At 44.8% G+C, this 16,267-nt stretch overlaps 1 protein-coding gene across 10 annotated transcripts in view; it reads left to right on the top strand.

Moving 5' to 3' along the window:
• Positions 1 to 16,267, top strand: part of FGFR2 (fibroblast growth factor receptor 2) — a 101,833-nt gene that overhangs the window by 66,499 nt on the left and 19,067 nt on the right. For 7 of the 10 annotated variants that reach the window (XM_081534637.1, XM_081534648.1, XM_081534669.1 and 4 more), the window contains 4 exons: positions 684 to 828; positions 2,870 to 3,066; positions 12,433 to 12,584; positions 15,427 to 15,548. In XM_081534637.1, coding sequence (XP_081390763.1) covers positions 684 to 828; positions 2,870 to 3,066; positions 12,433 to 12,584; positions 15,427 to 15,548 — 616 coding nt within the window. The remainder of the gene's footprint in view (positions 1 to 683; positions 829 to 2,869; positions 3,067 to 12,432; positions 12,585 to 15,426; positions 15,549 to 16,267) is intronic. The other 3 variants (XM_081534632.1, XM_081534659.1, XM_081534676.1) reach the window with 2 other exon arrangements.

A 16,267-nucleotide genomic window follows, 5' to 3' on the forward strand; every position in this document is an offset into this window, starting at 1 on the left:
AGATTCTTTACTGTCTGAGCCACCAATTTGTCATGATTCACATGCAAATGTTTTTGTTGCAAAAAGGAGAAAAAAAAAAAGAGCCCAGTTTCTTTGCTATCAGTATCAGGCTTTCTTCCATTTTCTTTTAATGCAATGTATGTCAAGATGGTTGATAAAAGTAACCAGAGCTTGGTAACCCACACAGAACCCCACCTTGGTGGTTCTCACAGGCCTGGAAGGATATGCCAAGTATCCATTTGGACTTACCTGCGGTGTGCTGTCTTTCAATACAACAATTTAGACAGAGCCATCCTTTTTTCAAGGTGGGAGTCTGCAGCCAACAGAACCAGAACCCAGCTTGGACTTCTGGGTGCCCTACTTTTGGAAAATCACTCCTCCATCCAAAGCAAGCAAGCAAAGGCCCAGAGAATGGATCTCTGTGGGTTGATTTTTCCATGCCTTTGATCGCATGCATGTATGTCTAGGTGGTGAAGCCGGTGTGGTGACGGGCCTGTGGAGGTGAGCTGCTCCGTGTCGCTCAGTGTCTCTTGGTTGTGGGCTTTGTGGATGGGCTGCGATTGGAATCTTCCGGTGGCCGGTACCCGCTGGAGGTCCCGGTGCAATGCCTCGTGGTTCCATGGCCCCCTCCACAATCATTCCTGTGTCGTCTAGCCTTTTCTCTTGCTTTCCTTGTTTTCTAGGCCGCCGGTGTTAATACCACGGACAAAGAAATTGAGGTTCTCTATATTCGGAATGTAACTTTTGAGGATGCTGGGGAATATACGTGCTTGGCGGGTAATTCTATTGGGATATCCTTTCACTCTGCATGGTTGACAGTTCTGCCAGGTATATACTGCTCTTTCTCTCCATGGTTTTTTCCCTCTTCTTGGTTGATTGCTATGAAATTAACACAGCTTCTGTTCTCAGGAATGGCCCCTTTTCCCCTCACATAAAGATTTTTTAAAATGTTTAAAATTATCCCCCTGGGATAAGAAAGTTGCCTTGGAAATTCACTTGCAATGAGATCCCACCCTTGCATTTATTTATGATCAAGTGAAATTTTACCCTTCAAACCCCGAGAGATCTTATGTTTTTAGTGAGTTATTGAGTCAATGTATAAATTCACCCATCCCTGTTTCTTTTAAGGAAGAAGTTGAAATCACTGTAAAATTCAAAGGAATTTTTCTCATTTCAAATTCCATTTTGTTAAAATCCCATATGTACTTAAAAAAATTGTTTTTTTGTTCCACTTTTCTGTTTTCAATGAGAGGTAAATAGATGGGTGTATGTTGAGGCTCCTGGGCAGAAACACCTCTGTGTGTAGGGTGTTCAGAAGCAGTGTGTTATCTACTTGGGGATCGGTGGCTTGCTGCATGATGTAATGGAACAGACTCTTAGGCTTTTATTGCAAAGCATGCTCTTGCCATCTTGGGCTTGATGTTATTTCTACCCTACAGAGAAATCAACATCACTGAAGCCCTCTTGCCTAAACACTGCGGCTGTCTAAATCTTTTAACTGACATCTCTATCCTAGTCAAGTTTTAACTACTATCTTCTTTAATACATCTGTCTCTTTGTCATTTCCTTTGTGAAACTGCATAGACTATGGTTTGCCAGCTCATAATGTTCCACTCCAGTTATTAATTCCTTATTTTTAGAGTTTGGTGCCTACCTGCATGCTTATTTTATATCTAGCAAAAATAAATTGATCATTTCATTTTGTGCTGTGCTGCTAAGAGTTTTGACTATCTTGCAAATAGTTTTCTGACTCAAATGTATAAGCTTTAAATAATGTCATTGCATTCATTTTTTCCTTTTGTTGTGAATCTGCTCTGAGTATTTGCTTTGAGACAGTGAGATGCCTCTTGTATTGAGCTTGCTTTTACTTGCAGTACTGCATTTTGCAAGTGCCCGACTGGCACTTCTTAACCAATTTGCCTGACAGTACAAGCACATTAAGAATGCAGTTTGAGAAAAGTACTATTTGGAAATACACTGCTTGTCGATTGATCATTGAGGACTAAGGAAGGAGCAGATTATTGAAAGTTAGTAGAAGAGTTTCTAACTTAAGCAGTTTTATATGTCCTCACATGCGACATCACCTATTTTTTCTTTAAAAGTTATGACACCAGTATAACCAGATACACAAAAATTTAAATAGTTATTGATTAAAGAATGTTACATACTTTTTATTGTATGGACATAATGATTACATAGTATAACCAATTCAGTCTTTATTATTAAATGCATTTGTTTGTTTAGTTAAATAATCTACTGGACTGTATTTAGAAATCTGAACCTTTTCCGACCAGCCCAGTAGATGAATATTTTTTTTTTGTTTCCTTTGAAACTGTGTTCATCTGGGTAAGTGACTTGGTCACATCTTCCTTTGGAAGAGCTTACCCAAATAAGACAGAGGCACTGTACCTTTAGAGACAAAAGTGGGCATCGTTCATATTTAAGAATTTTTAAATGGTTTGCATCAGAGACCATCAAGGAAGAAGGCAGCCCTTTTGTCGTGGGTGACCGTCCTACCCTACCCAAATGTCTTAACGGAATGTGACCTTGTAACCTGACCCTCGTACCTTGGTGTCAGCCAATCCATCATGATCTCAGGATTCCGGAGGTCCATTGAGGATAGTGATAAGAGACCACCTGGGCCCCAGTGGTAAATCAAGGAGCCCAGATTTATTCACTTATGTTTAGAAGAGGTGCACGGCAGACCCAGAGCCCATGCCTCCTGCAGTGCTGAGCTGTTGGGAGGCCCGTCTTGCCTTGGGAATGATTGTCGCCTTTTGATTTCCTGTAGTTATGCCAGGAAGCATCAGTGCAGTGTCCTAACTCTGTGGCCTGCTTATCTGTTCCTCTCCTGTGATCTGCAATCTAGCTCCTGTAGGAGAAAAGGATATCCCAGCTTCCCCAGACTACCTGGAAATAGCCATTTACTGCATAGGGGTGTTCTTCATCGCCTGCATGGTGGTGACGGTCATCCTGTGCCGGATGAGGAACACGACCAAGAAGCCGGACTTCAGCAGCCAGCCGGCTGTGCACAAGCTGACCAAGCGCATCCCCCTGCGGAGACAGGTAACAGAAAGTAGATAAAGAGTTTGAAGACCTTTACCGCTCCCCCATGCCCAGCCAGCTCTTGGGTCTCTTCCTCTGGTTCCGTGCTTGTACTTTTGGGAGCATCCCTGTGGCAGTGGTTCTGACCTGCCTCTTAGTGGGCGTCTGTCCGATCAGTGTCTGGAGCTTGGAAGGTCAAGTCCTGGTGCACTGGTGGGGTCAGCTGAGTCTGGAAATAACCCAAGAGGCAGCACCCTGGTGCATTTGGTGGGACTCAAGTGCAGTGGCATAAGCCCCCTTTGTCCCTTTGATTGAATGCTATTTTTGGCAATAAACTGCTGCCTGTTGGAAAGGAAGGGATTCTGGACTTATTTTCTTGAAGTCAAGGTCAGAAACCTGTACCTGGAGGTGTCTGAACTACTACCCCATGAGGTCTGTCTTAACTGGATTTGGCTTCCACCTCTCTGATTCTTAAAATAGAATCCTATAGTTCCCCAGTGGCTCAGCAGTAAAGAATCTGTCTGCAATGCAGGAGACACAGGTTCCATCCCTGAGTCAGGAAGATCCCCTGGAGAGGGAAATGGCAACCTACTCCAGTATTCTTGCCGGGAAAATCCCACGGACAGAGGAACCTGGCAGGCTGCAGTCCATGGGGTCGCAAGGAGTCAGCCGTGAGTGAGCACACATACACACACATGCCTGTAATATGTTAGGATTAGGTGTTCACATGAACATGACTGTGGATTTGGTGGCAGAATGACTTTTATATTGAACGGCAGTTGTTGTTAACCTCGAGCTTGTTGGTTCCTTTTTGCTCATCTGTGCCTCCCAGTGGGTTTACTTTTGCTTCGGGCAGATGGGACAAGTTGGAGCCAACACCTCTGCCCTAAACCAAAGCCTGGCAAACCTGGTGGGGCTGGAAGTGCTCATGAAGATATAGGGGGAAGGCAGGTGTGAAGGCAGTGTTTCCAAAAGTATTTAGTACTTGGTTCCAATAAAGACATGATTTTTGAAACAGTAAAGACAATGGCTAACTCACAGGCTCTAACTCAGTGTGTACAGGACCCTTGCTAAAATTGCAGATTCTTTAGTTGCAGCCCCAGAGATTCTGATTGAGTAGGTTTTGAAGAGGACCAGCAATCTGCATCTTAAGCAAGTCCTCAGGTGATTCCGAAATGCACTCTGAGAAACTCTGGATTAATCCCAGACTTACCCCTCCTGGGACTGCAGGTGGCAATGATATTTTTTGGACAAGGCGTTAGGAAACATTAGGAACCAGTTGGTCAGCAGTGGTTTTGGCACAGATATGGCTGTTCTCAGCCCAGCTCCGAACTCTGGGCTGAATAGGTCCTTGTTGACTTTTTGAATCTATGTTTCAAGCAGGACTTTCTGAATGGAGGCTAAAAAAAGGGGCGGGGGGGGGAGGCTGAGGGTAGCATTTGGAGTGTGTGTCAAGTGTAGGACAGTGCCCACATGGTGTTAAGAGTGGCAGCAGGGTGAGGCAGGGGAGAAAGATGTCATTAGTTCCCCCTGCCTCCAAAAATGCTGTTTTATTAAAGTGGCACACTGTCTTTCTCGGGGCTTCCCTGGTGACTCATCGGTAAAGAATCCGCCTGCAATGCGGGAGATGCAGGTTTGATCCCTGGGTTGGGAAGATCCCCTGGAGGAGGGCATGGCAATCCATTCCAGTGTTCTTGCCTGGAGAATTCTATGGACAGAGGAGCCTGGAGGGCTACAGTCCATGGGGTCGCAAAGAGTCGGGCACAACTGAAGTGACTGCACATATCTTTCTTGGGGCCAGGGAATTGATGATGAGGCCATTTGCCTGACTCTGGGAGAGTCCAATCTTAAGATGACTCTTATAACATGGTACCTTCAGTGACCTTCAGGTGGTGTGGCCACCCCACCCCAACCCTCAGGACCATTTTTACAGCTACCATTTTGATATCCTGACTCTAGGGACTTGAAAGAGGGAGTGGTGTTGCCATCTCTATTACTTTTTTTCTAATAGGGAAAAATGCTACCTTCTGGAAGAAACTTTTAATTTGGTATAGCTAGACAATTGTCCTGTAATTATTTCATCATGCTTTTTTTTTTTCTGTTACAGAAGAGCAGCTGTTACAGTGCTCTTCTTTTTATTTAATATAGAAGAAGCAGATGCCTTTAAAATCCCCTTGACTCAACTCTGGTCTTTGTGCTTTATTTCTCTCTGGCTGACTGGTGTTTCTTCCTTGTCCGTCTCAGTCTAAGTTGGTCCTTTTTCCTGTCCTTCCCTGTGTGTAACTGAAGGCAGCATTCCAGTTCTTCCTCCTTGTTTATCCCTCCAGTTTATCCCTCCCGCCCCTCCTTCCTTCCTAATTTTCTGAGTGCTTAGTCTAACACAGGTTTCATGAAAGACATGGCCTGTGGCCTTTGCCAATGGCTCCAAAGTTATTTGGGGGCCTTCGTTTGAGATGCAATGGCCTTGTGTTTCAGTGTAAGAGAAGCAGTAGAAAGTGGGCGGGTACCAGTCCCCTGGAAAAACAAATCTCTGTTTATTTGGGGGGATGTTGACACATCTCAGCTGCACATGTGGGACCTGCTGATTCTTCACAAAGAGCCATTCGTCCATAATAAGCATGGCCCCTTTGGTGGAAGAATGCTTATCAGATACCTGGATAAAAGAGGGTTATTGGACTGTGGCTGGAATGAAAAGCCCCAGAAAGGCCTGCAGATACGTTGATGACAGAGAGCATACCACAGGGATGCCAGGCATGCCTTTACCTGGCGACAGGTGAGCTGTAATTAGATGTCTTGGGGATGGGCTGTTCCTTGGTATTTCCTAGCACTTGCCGTCCTGCATGTGCCTGGAATTTCATCTTCTTGGCCCTGATCCTTGCCCCTCCCCAGACATGCACAGACCACATCTCACTAGATCCATCATTGCTCCCTTTTTAGAAGAAGAGCAGGTTTTTAAAAAAACTTGTTTTATCCTATTGTGAATTTTTTTTGTTGACGTTTACTAATATGTACTGAAGTTACCAGTGTAAGACAGACATACAAGTTTGTTATTTGTTTTTGACACAAAAATATTTTTCTCTGGTTACCAAAGAAGAAATTCCTTGCGATCATTTCCTGGTAACCATGAGTTCATTGAAGCTCTTTATGCATTCTGATGTTTGGGGAAAGAGACATAACTTTTTGGTGGGGGAGGTGGGTGGGATAGGGCGTCTCCCCATTTCCTTTGGCAGGGATCCTCCCGTGTTCTGAGCTGAGACTCAGACAAGGGGACCAGCAGGGGCCAGGCCAGAGAGGGGCATCTGCCCGAGCCTGTTGGCTCTCGTACAGGTCTCCAGGGCTGCTAGTGGACGGCGTGGCCATTGGGAAGCCTTCCTGACACATCCATGAGTTGCCTGGTGGGCTGTACTTTTTGTGTGTTGTATACATTAGTTCTGTGGGGGTGGGGAGAGGTGTGAAAGGAAGTGAGCTGCTTGTTCAGGAGATAGGCAGCATTGCTGGGTTTGTTGAGTTGGTTTCTCAGTGAGCACATGCGGTTCTTTTTCTAGAGCCAGACTCTTCCATAGGGCGGGATGGAGATACACTTCTACCAGCAGATAACCCCACACATGCGTGTACGTCATGCTGTCTTAGCACCAGCATCTCAGGATGGGGCGGCAGGGCTGGTTTTCGTTTCTGTTTTTGTTTTCTTTCCCCAGACTTTAATTTCACCCTCTTGGTTGCTGGTACAGATAGATGGAAAACCAGAGAAAAATCAAGGTCCGTCAAGGTCATGTTTTATAACAGTATCTTTGAAGCAAAGGACACATTCCCAGGGACATCGTGAATGGGACAAAAATGGCCTGTGTGGTTCGGGAGCCAGTTCTGGGGGCCATGTTATGAAAACCCACTGAATTCTGTGAAGGGCAGGCCCACATCTAGAAGCTCATTTGCTACCAAGCAGCTAAACAGCGTGATCTCGGAACATTCTCTGTATTTTGGTCATTCAAGTGGTCTAATGGAACCTGGCTGGTTCCAGAAAGCATGTGGGTAATTGGATGGTCATGGATGGCTTAACTGGAATTTGCCCTTGCATGTGGGTGCCTGGCCTTCCCAGCCCCCACCTGGCCGTTCTCTCCTCTCTGCTTCTAGAAGACATGAAGTTCGGCTGTGATCAGACCTGGGTTTGGGCTGATGAGACCGGTCGGGGTTTGATAGGTTTTCTCCGGTGGGAGGTTTGGGGAGGCGGAGCCTTGCTAAAGGAGGAAAGTAAGTGTCAAATCAGCTCCCCTGCCTGTTTACCTAAAATTTGTCATGGAAGGAAAAGAAATCCTCCCCTCCCTCCATCCCTTGAACCTTTATTTCATGCACCAGCTCTAGGTGGTGAAGGCACTTTGTTTGCTATTAGGGAGTGATAGGCGGTGCTTATAGCATCACTGTGTTAGCTCTGGGGCCTCGTGCTCCGGTTTGAGACTGTGGATCCGTGGACTGAGCAGAGGGTTTCTCTGGCTGGCTGTGGTCCAGGTGTGAGTCCTCCTCCTCGTGGCATCTATACCTCTGCCTGCCCTGTTCTCTGCGGCCCCTCTCTCGTTGATGAATCGAATCTAGTATTAAAGGACAACACAATCTCTTGGTGGCCCTTTAAAAAGAAAAGAAAAAAAAAAAACGACTTCCTTACCTAATCTCCTTTGTGTGCTGTGGAAATAGGAGAAAAAGCACATTTAGTAAAAGCTTGATTTATGGCATGAGGAATTTATGGTAAAGAGATTCCGGAGAGTGAGGAAGCTGAGTGGAGACTGTGACAGAACATGATAGAAAAGGGCCTGCCAGGATTTGGGAGTGGGGAGACAGCTTCTTTTAGAATGTTAGTGTTTACTGTTTTAAGTAACTCAGTGATCACTATCAATGGGATATTTTAAAATTAGAGAGAAAGGAAACCAGAAATTGAAGGAGCATATCTAAGAGGGAAGATTTTGATTTTGTGCCTCCCCCACCAAAAAAAAACTGATTACCTATGTTGCAGAAGTAGGACTCAGAAGTGAAATTCAGCGGAATTCCTTGAAGAATGTAGTCCAGAAGAGAGAAGCTCTAGAAACATGCTGTTCCTCAGAGGAATTGCCTGCAAGGGATTGGGCCAGCCCTGCAAACACGTTAGCGCTTGGAGTAAGACGGAGTGAAGAGAAAGCCAGTCATGTTTTACAGTCCCAGAGGGGATTTTAAAAGCATAGTAAAATGCATGGAGGTAAAGTTATGATATACCTTCCGTAGACAGAGTGATTGAATTCTGTCGATTCTTCCACTTGGGACATTTTCTTCTCTTTTTTTTCTCTTGGTGTGTGTGGTGTTGTTTTTTTTTTTTTTTTTTTTAACAAAAGTATCTTCCAGATCTGTCCATGGAATCTAAACCTTTGCCTTTAATCTGAACAAAATTTCCATAACCTTCATCCTAGTGACAGCAACAAAGTTGGGGAAGGTTTTCCATTTTCAAAGCTTTCACATTAAAACCTTGTGGGAGACACTCTGTCTGTGGGGGAAGATGTGTATGGGTGTGAACTCTTGTCACGGGTTTGTGGGCAAAGATTCCTCTGGGGTCACAGGTTAGCCACGGAGCAGTTAACTTCTGACTGAATGCTTCGTTTTTCTTTCTGAGGCAGCCACTAAGCCCTATTTGTCATAAGGACTTTGTTAACTCTCCAGCTCTCCTCCTGCCCTGGGACCGTCCCTGACTCCTTAATTTCTGAGGCTTGCTCTTCTGCCCACTGGACCCCTCCAGCCCTATCCACCCACCCTGGCTGTGAGCAGAGGGTCTCATCTTTCAAACCATTAAGACAAATCCTACCCTTAATGCCGGTGGAATTGCTTTCTCCCCTGCTGCACACCGTGTGACAGACAGCATCTCACACACAGAACAATGCTAGGCTCCAAGTCTGCAGGCTTCCCCAGAGGGAGAGGTCACCATAAACTCCCATCAATCCGAGCAGCAAATGACTCTAAAAAGATGCTAAGGGACCTCCCTGGGGGTCCAGTGGTTAAGATACCGCCTTCCAATGCAGGGGGCATGGGTCCAGTCCCTGGTCAGGGAACTAAGTTCCCGTATACCATGGGGGTGCAGCCAAAAAAGAAAAAGATGCTAAGAGAAGCCATTGTGGTGTCGGTAGCAAAACTGAGCTCTTAGCAGGTGCCAGGCTAAACACTTTATGGGTATGATCTCATTTTACCCTCACAGTAATTCAGTGACATGGGAACTGTTCTCAGTTCAGTTCAGTCGCTCAGTCATGCCCAACTCTTTGCGACCCCATGGACTGCAGCATGCCAGGTCTCCCTGTCCATCACCAACTCCCAGAGTTTACTCAAGCTCATGTCCATTGAGTCGGTGATGCCATCCAACCATCTCATCCTCTGTCGTCCCCTTCTCCTCCCACCTTCAGTCTTTCCCAGCATCAGGGTCTTTTCCAATGAGTCAGTTCTTTGCATCAGGTGGCCAAAGTATTGGAGTTTCAGCTTTAGCATCAGTCCTTCCAATGAATATTCAGGACTGATATCCTTTAGGATGGACTGGTTGGATCTCCTTGGAACAGTTCTGGCCTCCTTTTAACAGACGAGAAGAATCGAGTTTAGGAAGGTCGAGTGACTTGCTGAAGCGCTCACAGTTAGTGTTGGAATAGGGACCCTACAGCTCACAGTGGTGCACTTGGTTCAGTTGGGACTGCCCCTGTCCCCCTCAGGGTCCCACACTGTAGACAAGTTCACAGGGGAAGGGTGCCACCTAGGATTGGTGGCACCAGCTAGGCTGGGGGAGTCACTGGGGACTCACCCGGGAGGATGCAGAGTTGCCCCAACACCCAGCCTGTAGCCCAGGGAAGAGATGAGAGCCAAGATCTCGTTTTTGACTCATTTTAGACATCAGTATATTTCAAGAACATGCCCCATTTTCCATGCCCCCCTCACTTCCGCCCATGATTTGCCTCAGGGCAGATCCTGATATTTTTGTCATTAAGGAAAAGTTCTTTGTTTTTCTAGAATGTAAAAGAGATACATATGCATGGTAATCAAATTCAAATGCTTTAGAAGGTTCTGAAATAAGACATATTCCACCCCCTCCCTCCTCAACTTCTAACCCATCTCCCCGAAGGTGACCAGGGCTCAGGCTCTCACAGATCCTTCCTGAGACTTGTTTTCACTGCCCGTGTCCTCTCACCTCGGGTGGGCAGGCGGCCCCTGCTCACCGTGTCCTGAAGCCTCACCGATGCCAGAGGAGGCGGGATGGGCCTCCTCACCCAGAGCCGCTCCTCCCATCAGCACCCCAGGGGTTTCTCCGTCTGAGTTCCCTGCGCACTCCACACAGAGGTTCTGGGAGCCCTGCAGTCCAGTGGGCAGGGCTGCGCTGATGGCCTTGGAGACTGGACTCTCCCAGACTTTGTCTGGTTGGGGCCAGGCTGACTCTGACAGCTCTTCCCAGTCTTCTGGCCTGTGATCGTCAAGCCTGGTTCCCACCGTGATGAGTGGTATCTGTACTTCTTCATGGGGGAGACCTTTTCGTCTGCAACACCCATCTCCTTTGGCATCCATAGCTCACAACCTGATGCAGGGCATTAGGATTTGGGGAAGCGTTTTTAGCCAGACCTGTTCCTTGAAATCTCTCTGAGCCCTTCTCTGCAGATGGAGCTCAAGACATATATGGGGTCAGTGGAGGCTGTAGAAATGGTGTTACTGGTGGGCCTGCAGCTGAGGTCAGCGTACTGCAGAGGTGGATTCTGCAGGCTTTTCATGTTTACCTTTGTCTTTTTTTTTTTTTACCTTTTTGTCTGTTTGCTTCTGCTCTTTGCCTCTGTGGCCCAGACACTTAGGTGTGAGGCCTCTTAGAGCTTTATCTGTCCATGAGGCCCCTCTCAGTTCCAAAACTAATGACCACTCAGTTCCTTTAAAATATGTATACATATATGTATCATTAAATACACACACAAATATATATGTGTTTACTATGCTCATAGTGAGTAAACATTGATCATAGACTCTACATAATAAAATGTAAGCATGATTCCCTTTGACAAAAGACTGCTCAGAAGGCTCAGAAATGTTTTCGTGTACATTTTAAAAGATAATAGAAATTCTATGTTAACAATTGCCTTCTTCTTGATATTATAAGCAATACTAATACCAGCTTCCTATTCCTGAAATGATTCCCCCCCTCCAATCTATTCTTGGACATCTCAGGTTTCCTACCTGCTTTTTAAGGGCAGTGTGTGTTCAAGGAGAGAGTCAAGGTTTTTTAAGCAGGACGTTCCCAGAGCAGTCTTCTGGTTTCCTGTGGAATGGCCCAGGCTCCGCCTTGAAAGTTCATCCTCATTAAATTTGTTCATCTTGGTCCTTGCCATCTTGATTTTAAACATGTTTGTAAGCACTGCTGGGGAGAAGGGTTGATGTAGGGGACAGAACCACGTTTGAGGGGTCACCTCAAACCCAATTCCAGTTCTCTTGGGCCAGTCTTGTTCATGGTTTAGAATGAGGTGATGCTCAGGCAGCCCGTGATAGTATTTTCCTTTATAGAAACCAGCACAGGGAAGATGATATATTTAAGAAATAACCGTTTTTTCAAAGGCAGACTATAATAAATGAGAGTAAACTGAGAAAACTCAGTAAAGCCCTGCAGGCTACCTGGGGGATGGGGGACGGGGAGTAAAGCTTTCCCACAAGATTGTGAATAAAGAGGTATTTTTCTTTCCCTTGACTCTTCCTTCACTAGTTTCTCAAACCAAAGTTGACCTGGTCATCAGCTAGTTCCCAAAAGGAATAGGGGAGAAGTAGACAGTGGTCCCCAATGCCTGGGTCTCTGGTTACCTTGAATAAAGGCACTTGTTGCTGCTGGAATGCTTTTCACATTCAAATCCTAGAGCTAGATCCTTGACATATTCTCCTTTACATTTCAAAAGATAGGGCTGATTGAAGAGCCGATTTTCCAGAAGTTTTTGTGGAATTTCATAAGCGTAGCATTGATTCACCATTTGAGCAGGTATGCCAGGAGGAGATTGTTAATCTGGGGCTCGGATACAAGCCCAGGCAAAAAGGCAAGAATGAAGCCTGTGAGGGTCTAGCTGTGTGTCCTCAGATGATATGTTGAGGGTTTAGGGTGGAAAGAAGACTTTTTTTTTTTAATCAAGCAATGTCTAAAATATGTTTGGAAGTCTGGTTTTAACAACATACAATTTGGATGAAATCTAGCACATACTGCCTGGATAGGAGGACTGAGGAGTTGGAATCCAGCTCCTAAACGTTTGGTCCTAAATTCATGACTTTGGCCAACCCGCCCTCTCCTTCCTTTCTAAGAGCTGACAGCTGGCTGGGCTCTGGCCGGCTCCCAGTCTTCTCAGGTGGAGCCAGGATTACATCTGTGTCTTTGCATTTTGTATCCAGGTTTCTGCTGAGTCCAGCTCCTCCATGAACTCCAACACCCCGCTGGTGAGGATTACAACTCGCCTCTCTTCAACTGCAGACACCCCCATGCTGGCGGGGGTCTCTGAGTACGAGCTGCCAGAAGATCCCAAATGGGAGTTTCCAAGAGATAAGTGAGTACTTGAGTGGGGACACATCTCCCAATGAAGACTTAAGTATAAATGGGGACATTGGGTTGACGCTTTCTGTTTATGACCCTTAACTGCCAAAGTCTTATGATGATGTCAACAGGAATGGGTAAGATTGTATTTCTAAATAACCAACTCCAGGAAAAACAGAGAACTGATTCTCTCATGGGCTCTTTTTTAATAGTTCTTTTAAAGCAGACCTACTAAGCCATGGCTGGTCCCCAAACAAAATGATACCTTGTTAGCATTTTTTTCTTTTCTTTTCTTTTTTTTTTTTCACTTTCTAGATAATTTAGATCCTGTCAAATGGAATATAAGTGGGATTATCCCATTTATAAAACAGAATTGACATTCTAACTTCTGGTTCCTAGAACATGACTGTCCTATGGTTCATTTTTTTAGAGAGATATAGAATATAAATTACCTTAAGAATCTTCACCCAACAGTGCTGTTTTTAATAGTTATTAATATAATATTGGGCTGAAAATCTTCAAATATGTTACCTGCCATTGAATTTATTATGGTCCATAATATTTTCCTTATTGGGTGATATAGAGGTGTTCCAATAAGATCAGTCCAAGTGTGGCCACCTGGGCTCTGGTGAAGGCATTGTTGAGAGCTGTATATTTCTTGGACTGGCGCCAAGTTCATGGACTTTGGATTCTCTTGGGCTGGATTTGAATCCTGGCTCTGCCAGCCAGTGGCTGGGCAACCTTGTATGAGTTACCTGATTCTTTTTGAACTTCATTTCTATAAAATGAAGGTCATAGTACAGACCTCCCAGGACTGAGCACAATTCTTGGCTTGTGTGAATTTCCCTTCATAACCGGTGAGATCTGAACTTCAAATCTCAGCAAGATGGGCATCCAGCCAGTGGATAGATCTTGGGCTACCAGCGCTCCATCTTCCAGCCAGGGGCCAGCCCCCAGGTCTGTCTTCTGAAGTGAAGATGATGGTCATTGAAGGGCTGTCAGCTCATTTCCAGGATCTCTTTTGTAGTGATTAGAGTCTAAACAGCTTGAGAGTAATGAAGGTAGAAATTTGCTGACTCTACATCTGCATCGAATCAATGGAATAAGCTTTTGACGTGCTTATGTACAGCTACCCTATTGGTCTTGACATTTGCACTGTCTTCTTGAGATTATGTCGGAGAAGTGTCTAATGACTAGAGAAGGAACTCGTGCACAGATTTGGAAACACAATGATAAGCTTTTCCAGGGATTGGATGTGATGAGGAGCCTTTCTTTGGAAGGAGAGGTAGCTTACATGGCACTTGCAACCTTGACTCACACAACTCCAACTGGCTTTGTTTCCTAACAGCTCATTTAGGGATATTAATATACTCCATAAATTAGAGCCAAATTATTATACCGGTATCATTTTGTTAGAGTGTTAACAGAAGTGATTTCCAGTTTGTTTGTGTGCTGTTCATTCATTCATTCAGGACTTGTTTACTGCATTCTTACCAGTGAGGCACCAGAAAAAAACAAAGAATGATTTCTTCACCTGTGGAGTGTGAGAAGGGGGTGTTTCTCATGAGCCTGAGCTTGACGAAACAAGTTGGTGGGCTCTTGTGCACATTCCTATGGATATAGGACTGAGTCGGGGAGCTGTGATCACATTTTAAGAAATTGCAGCTCCCAGGTTCAAGCCATAGCTTTTGCCACTTGTGACAACCACCGGCAACAGTGGGTGTCTGTCTGTCAGCTCCCACCCGGAGTACCATGAGTGCGGAAAATCTGAGTGCTAAGCGTTTCAAAATAGTGTTTAGCACAACCATAGGTGGAGCAGATTTCCAATGAATGAAGGCTATTTAGAAGCAGTTTATTAGATTGGAGGCATATGTCGCACAAAGAAAGGATTGTTATGTTTGTAGTAGCAGGGCAATAGGACATAAATTAGCCATTTTTCCAATGCAAATGTTTATTTTCTGCCAAGATATTAAATTTAATTTTAGCTCAGGGTAGGAAGGGAATGACCTCAGCATAGCACATGCTACCCTTGGTCTTTGCTTTAACTTTTGCAAACCATTGTGTACTTACCAAAAATACCGCTTACTAGTGGCAGCTCAGTACTTTGCTGTGTTGTACTTAAATGAAAAAACCACATTTGTAAGTATTCCAAAGTCTCTTCCATTCTGTTGGTTTTTGGAATGTCCAAAGAGCCTATATGGCTATTAGCATGATGCATGTAGCACTTCTGACCTTAGAAATTTAGTTTGTTGTGTTCACTTTGGATTTTCTTCATTATTAATTTTGGGTAGTCATAAGGATTTTTAAACTAATATGTCAGAAAAATCCCCCCTCTCTCTAGCGTTTCCTTTTTCCTTTAATGAAAAAGCAGAGATTCCTTGAAATGCGTTTAAGATTCATATCTTGTAACTTGGCCCAGAATATGACCATAAAATCCATTGGTATTTAAATAATAGTGATTTTTAAAGACATCACTTCACAGAGACAAAAAAAATAACAGATTTAACGGTTTTCTTTGAGGCGTTCTAAATTACAAATATTCGATGGGCTCCAGATCAAAGCTTCTTCTCATTAGCACTTAGGAAAGCTGACCACTTGACTCGTAAGGATACCTTCCTTAAAGAAAATAAATCAAGAATACAAATGTGACATTCAGTAGTTGCTCCAGCAGTCACTGACATTCCCTAAAACGTCACTAAGAAAATACTCAAGCGCGTGTGTCCCCCAAGTCTCATTAGTTCCATATGATAAATGCCCCATGCTTTTGTAAGCTGCTGAAAGATTTTTATATTGCGTTCTGGAACTTCCCTCGCTGTACCAGATGCTGTGTACTAATCCTCTCTTTACACATTCAGGCTGACGCTGGGCAAACCCCTGGGAGAAGGTTGCTTTGGGCAAGTGGTCATGGCTGAAGCAGTGGGAATCGACAAGGAGAAGCCCAAGGAAGCAGTCACTGTGGCCGTGAAGATGTTGAAAGGTGAGGGGGTGGTGTGGGGAGGGAGGAGAGGAGGGGTCGCCTTATCAAGAATGTTCCTTTTGTGTGAACTCTATCATGGCGCGGGGTCAAAGAGCACATAGTTGACCTAGGGGTTGAGAAGTTTTCAGTATAAATCAGCATCTTGGACAGACTATTTATCTTGAGCAGTGTGCACTTATAAAACAGAAAAGCCAGTTCTGTTAGAAAGTGGTAGCTCATTCCCTTTATATTTGGAAATGCTTAGAAAGTATTGACTCACATAGAAGTGATTAATTTAGATGAGTTTTGGCACATTGGATGTAGAACACAAACCTTAGCTTACAAATAAAGGGAAGTTGGCCTTTTTAGGGGGAGCCAAGAAGGCTCAGAGAGAGGAGGCCACTCTTTCTCCTTTGCAAGAGGCACAGAGCAGGAATGGCCCTGGTCTGGGGGAGTCACTTAGGAAGCTGAAAGGGAGCTCACGGCATTGATGCTGGTGCAGAATTGCTCACATGTTCAGGGACGAGTGAGCAATGACCCAGAGATGTAAACGTCGAGAGGCGTTCATGGGAGCCTGGACATTTCTGCGTTAACCTTCCAACCCTGCTCATGCCTACAAGCAAGGAGGCTGAAGACCTTTTAACCATTAACTTCATCTTCCTACAGTATTCTTTTATGAGAAGAGTTATAGGGAACGGTTACATTATAAATCCCGTTGTGGGCATCTCAGAAAAGACACC

The sequence above is a fragment of the Giraffa tippelskirchi genome, chromosome 2 (assembly GCF_054371585.1).
Source record: "Giraffa tippelskirchi isolate mGirTip1 chromosome 2, T2T-mGirTip1v1.2.pri, whole genome shotgun sequence".
NCBI lineage: Eukaryota > Metazoa > Chordata > Mammalia > Artiodactyla > Giraffidae > Giraffa > Giraffa tippelskirchi.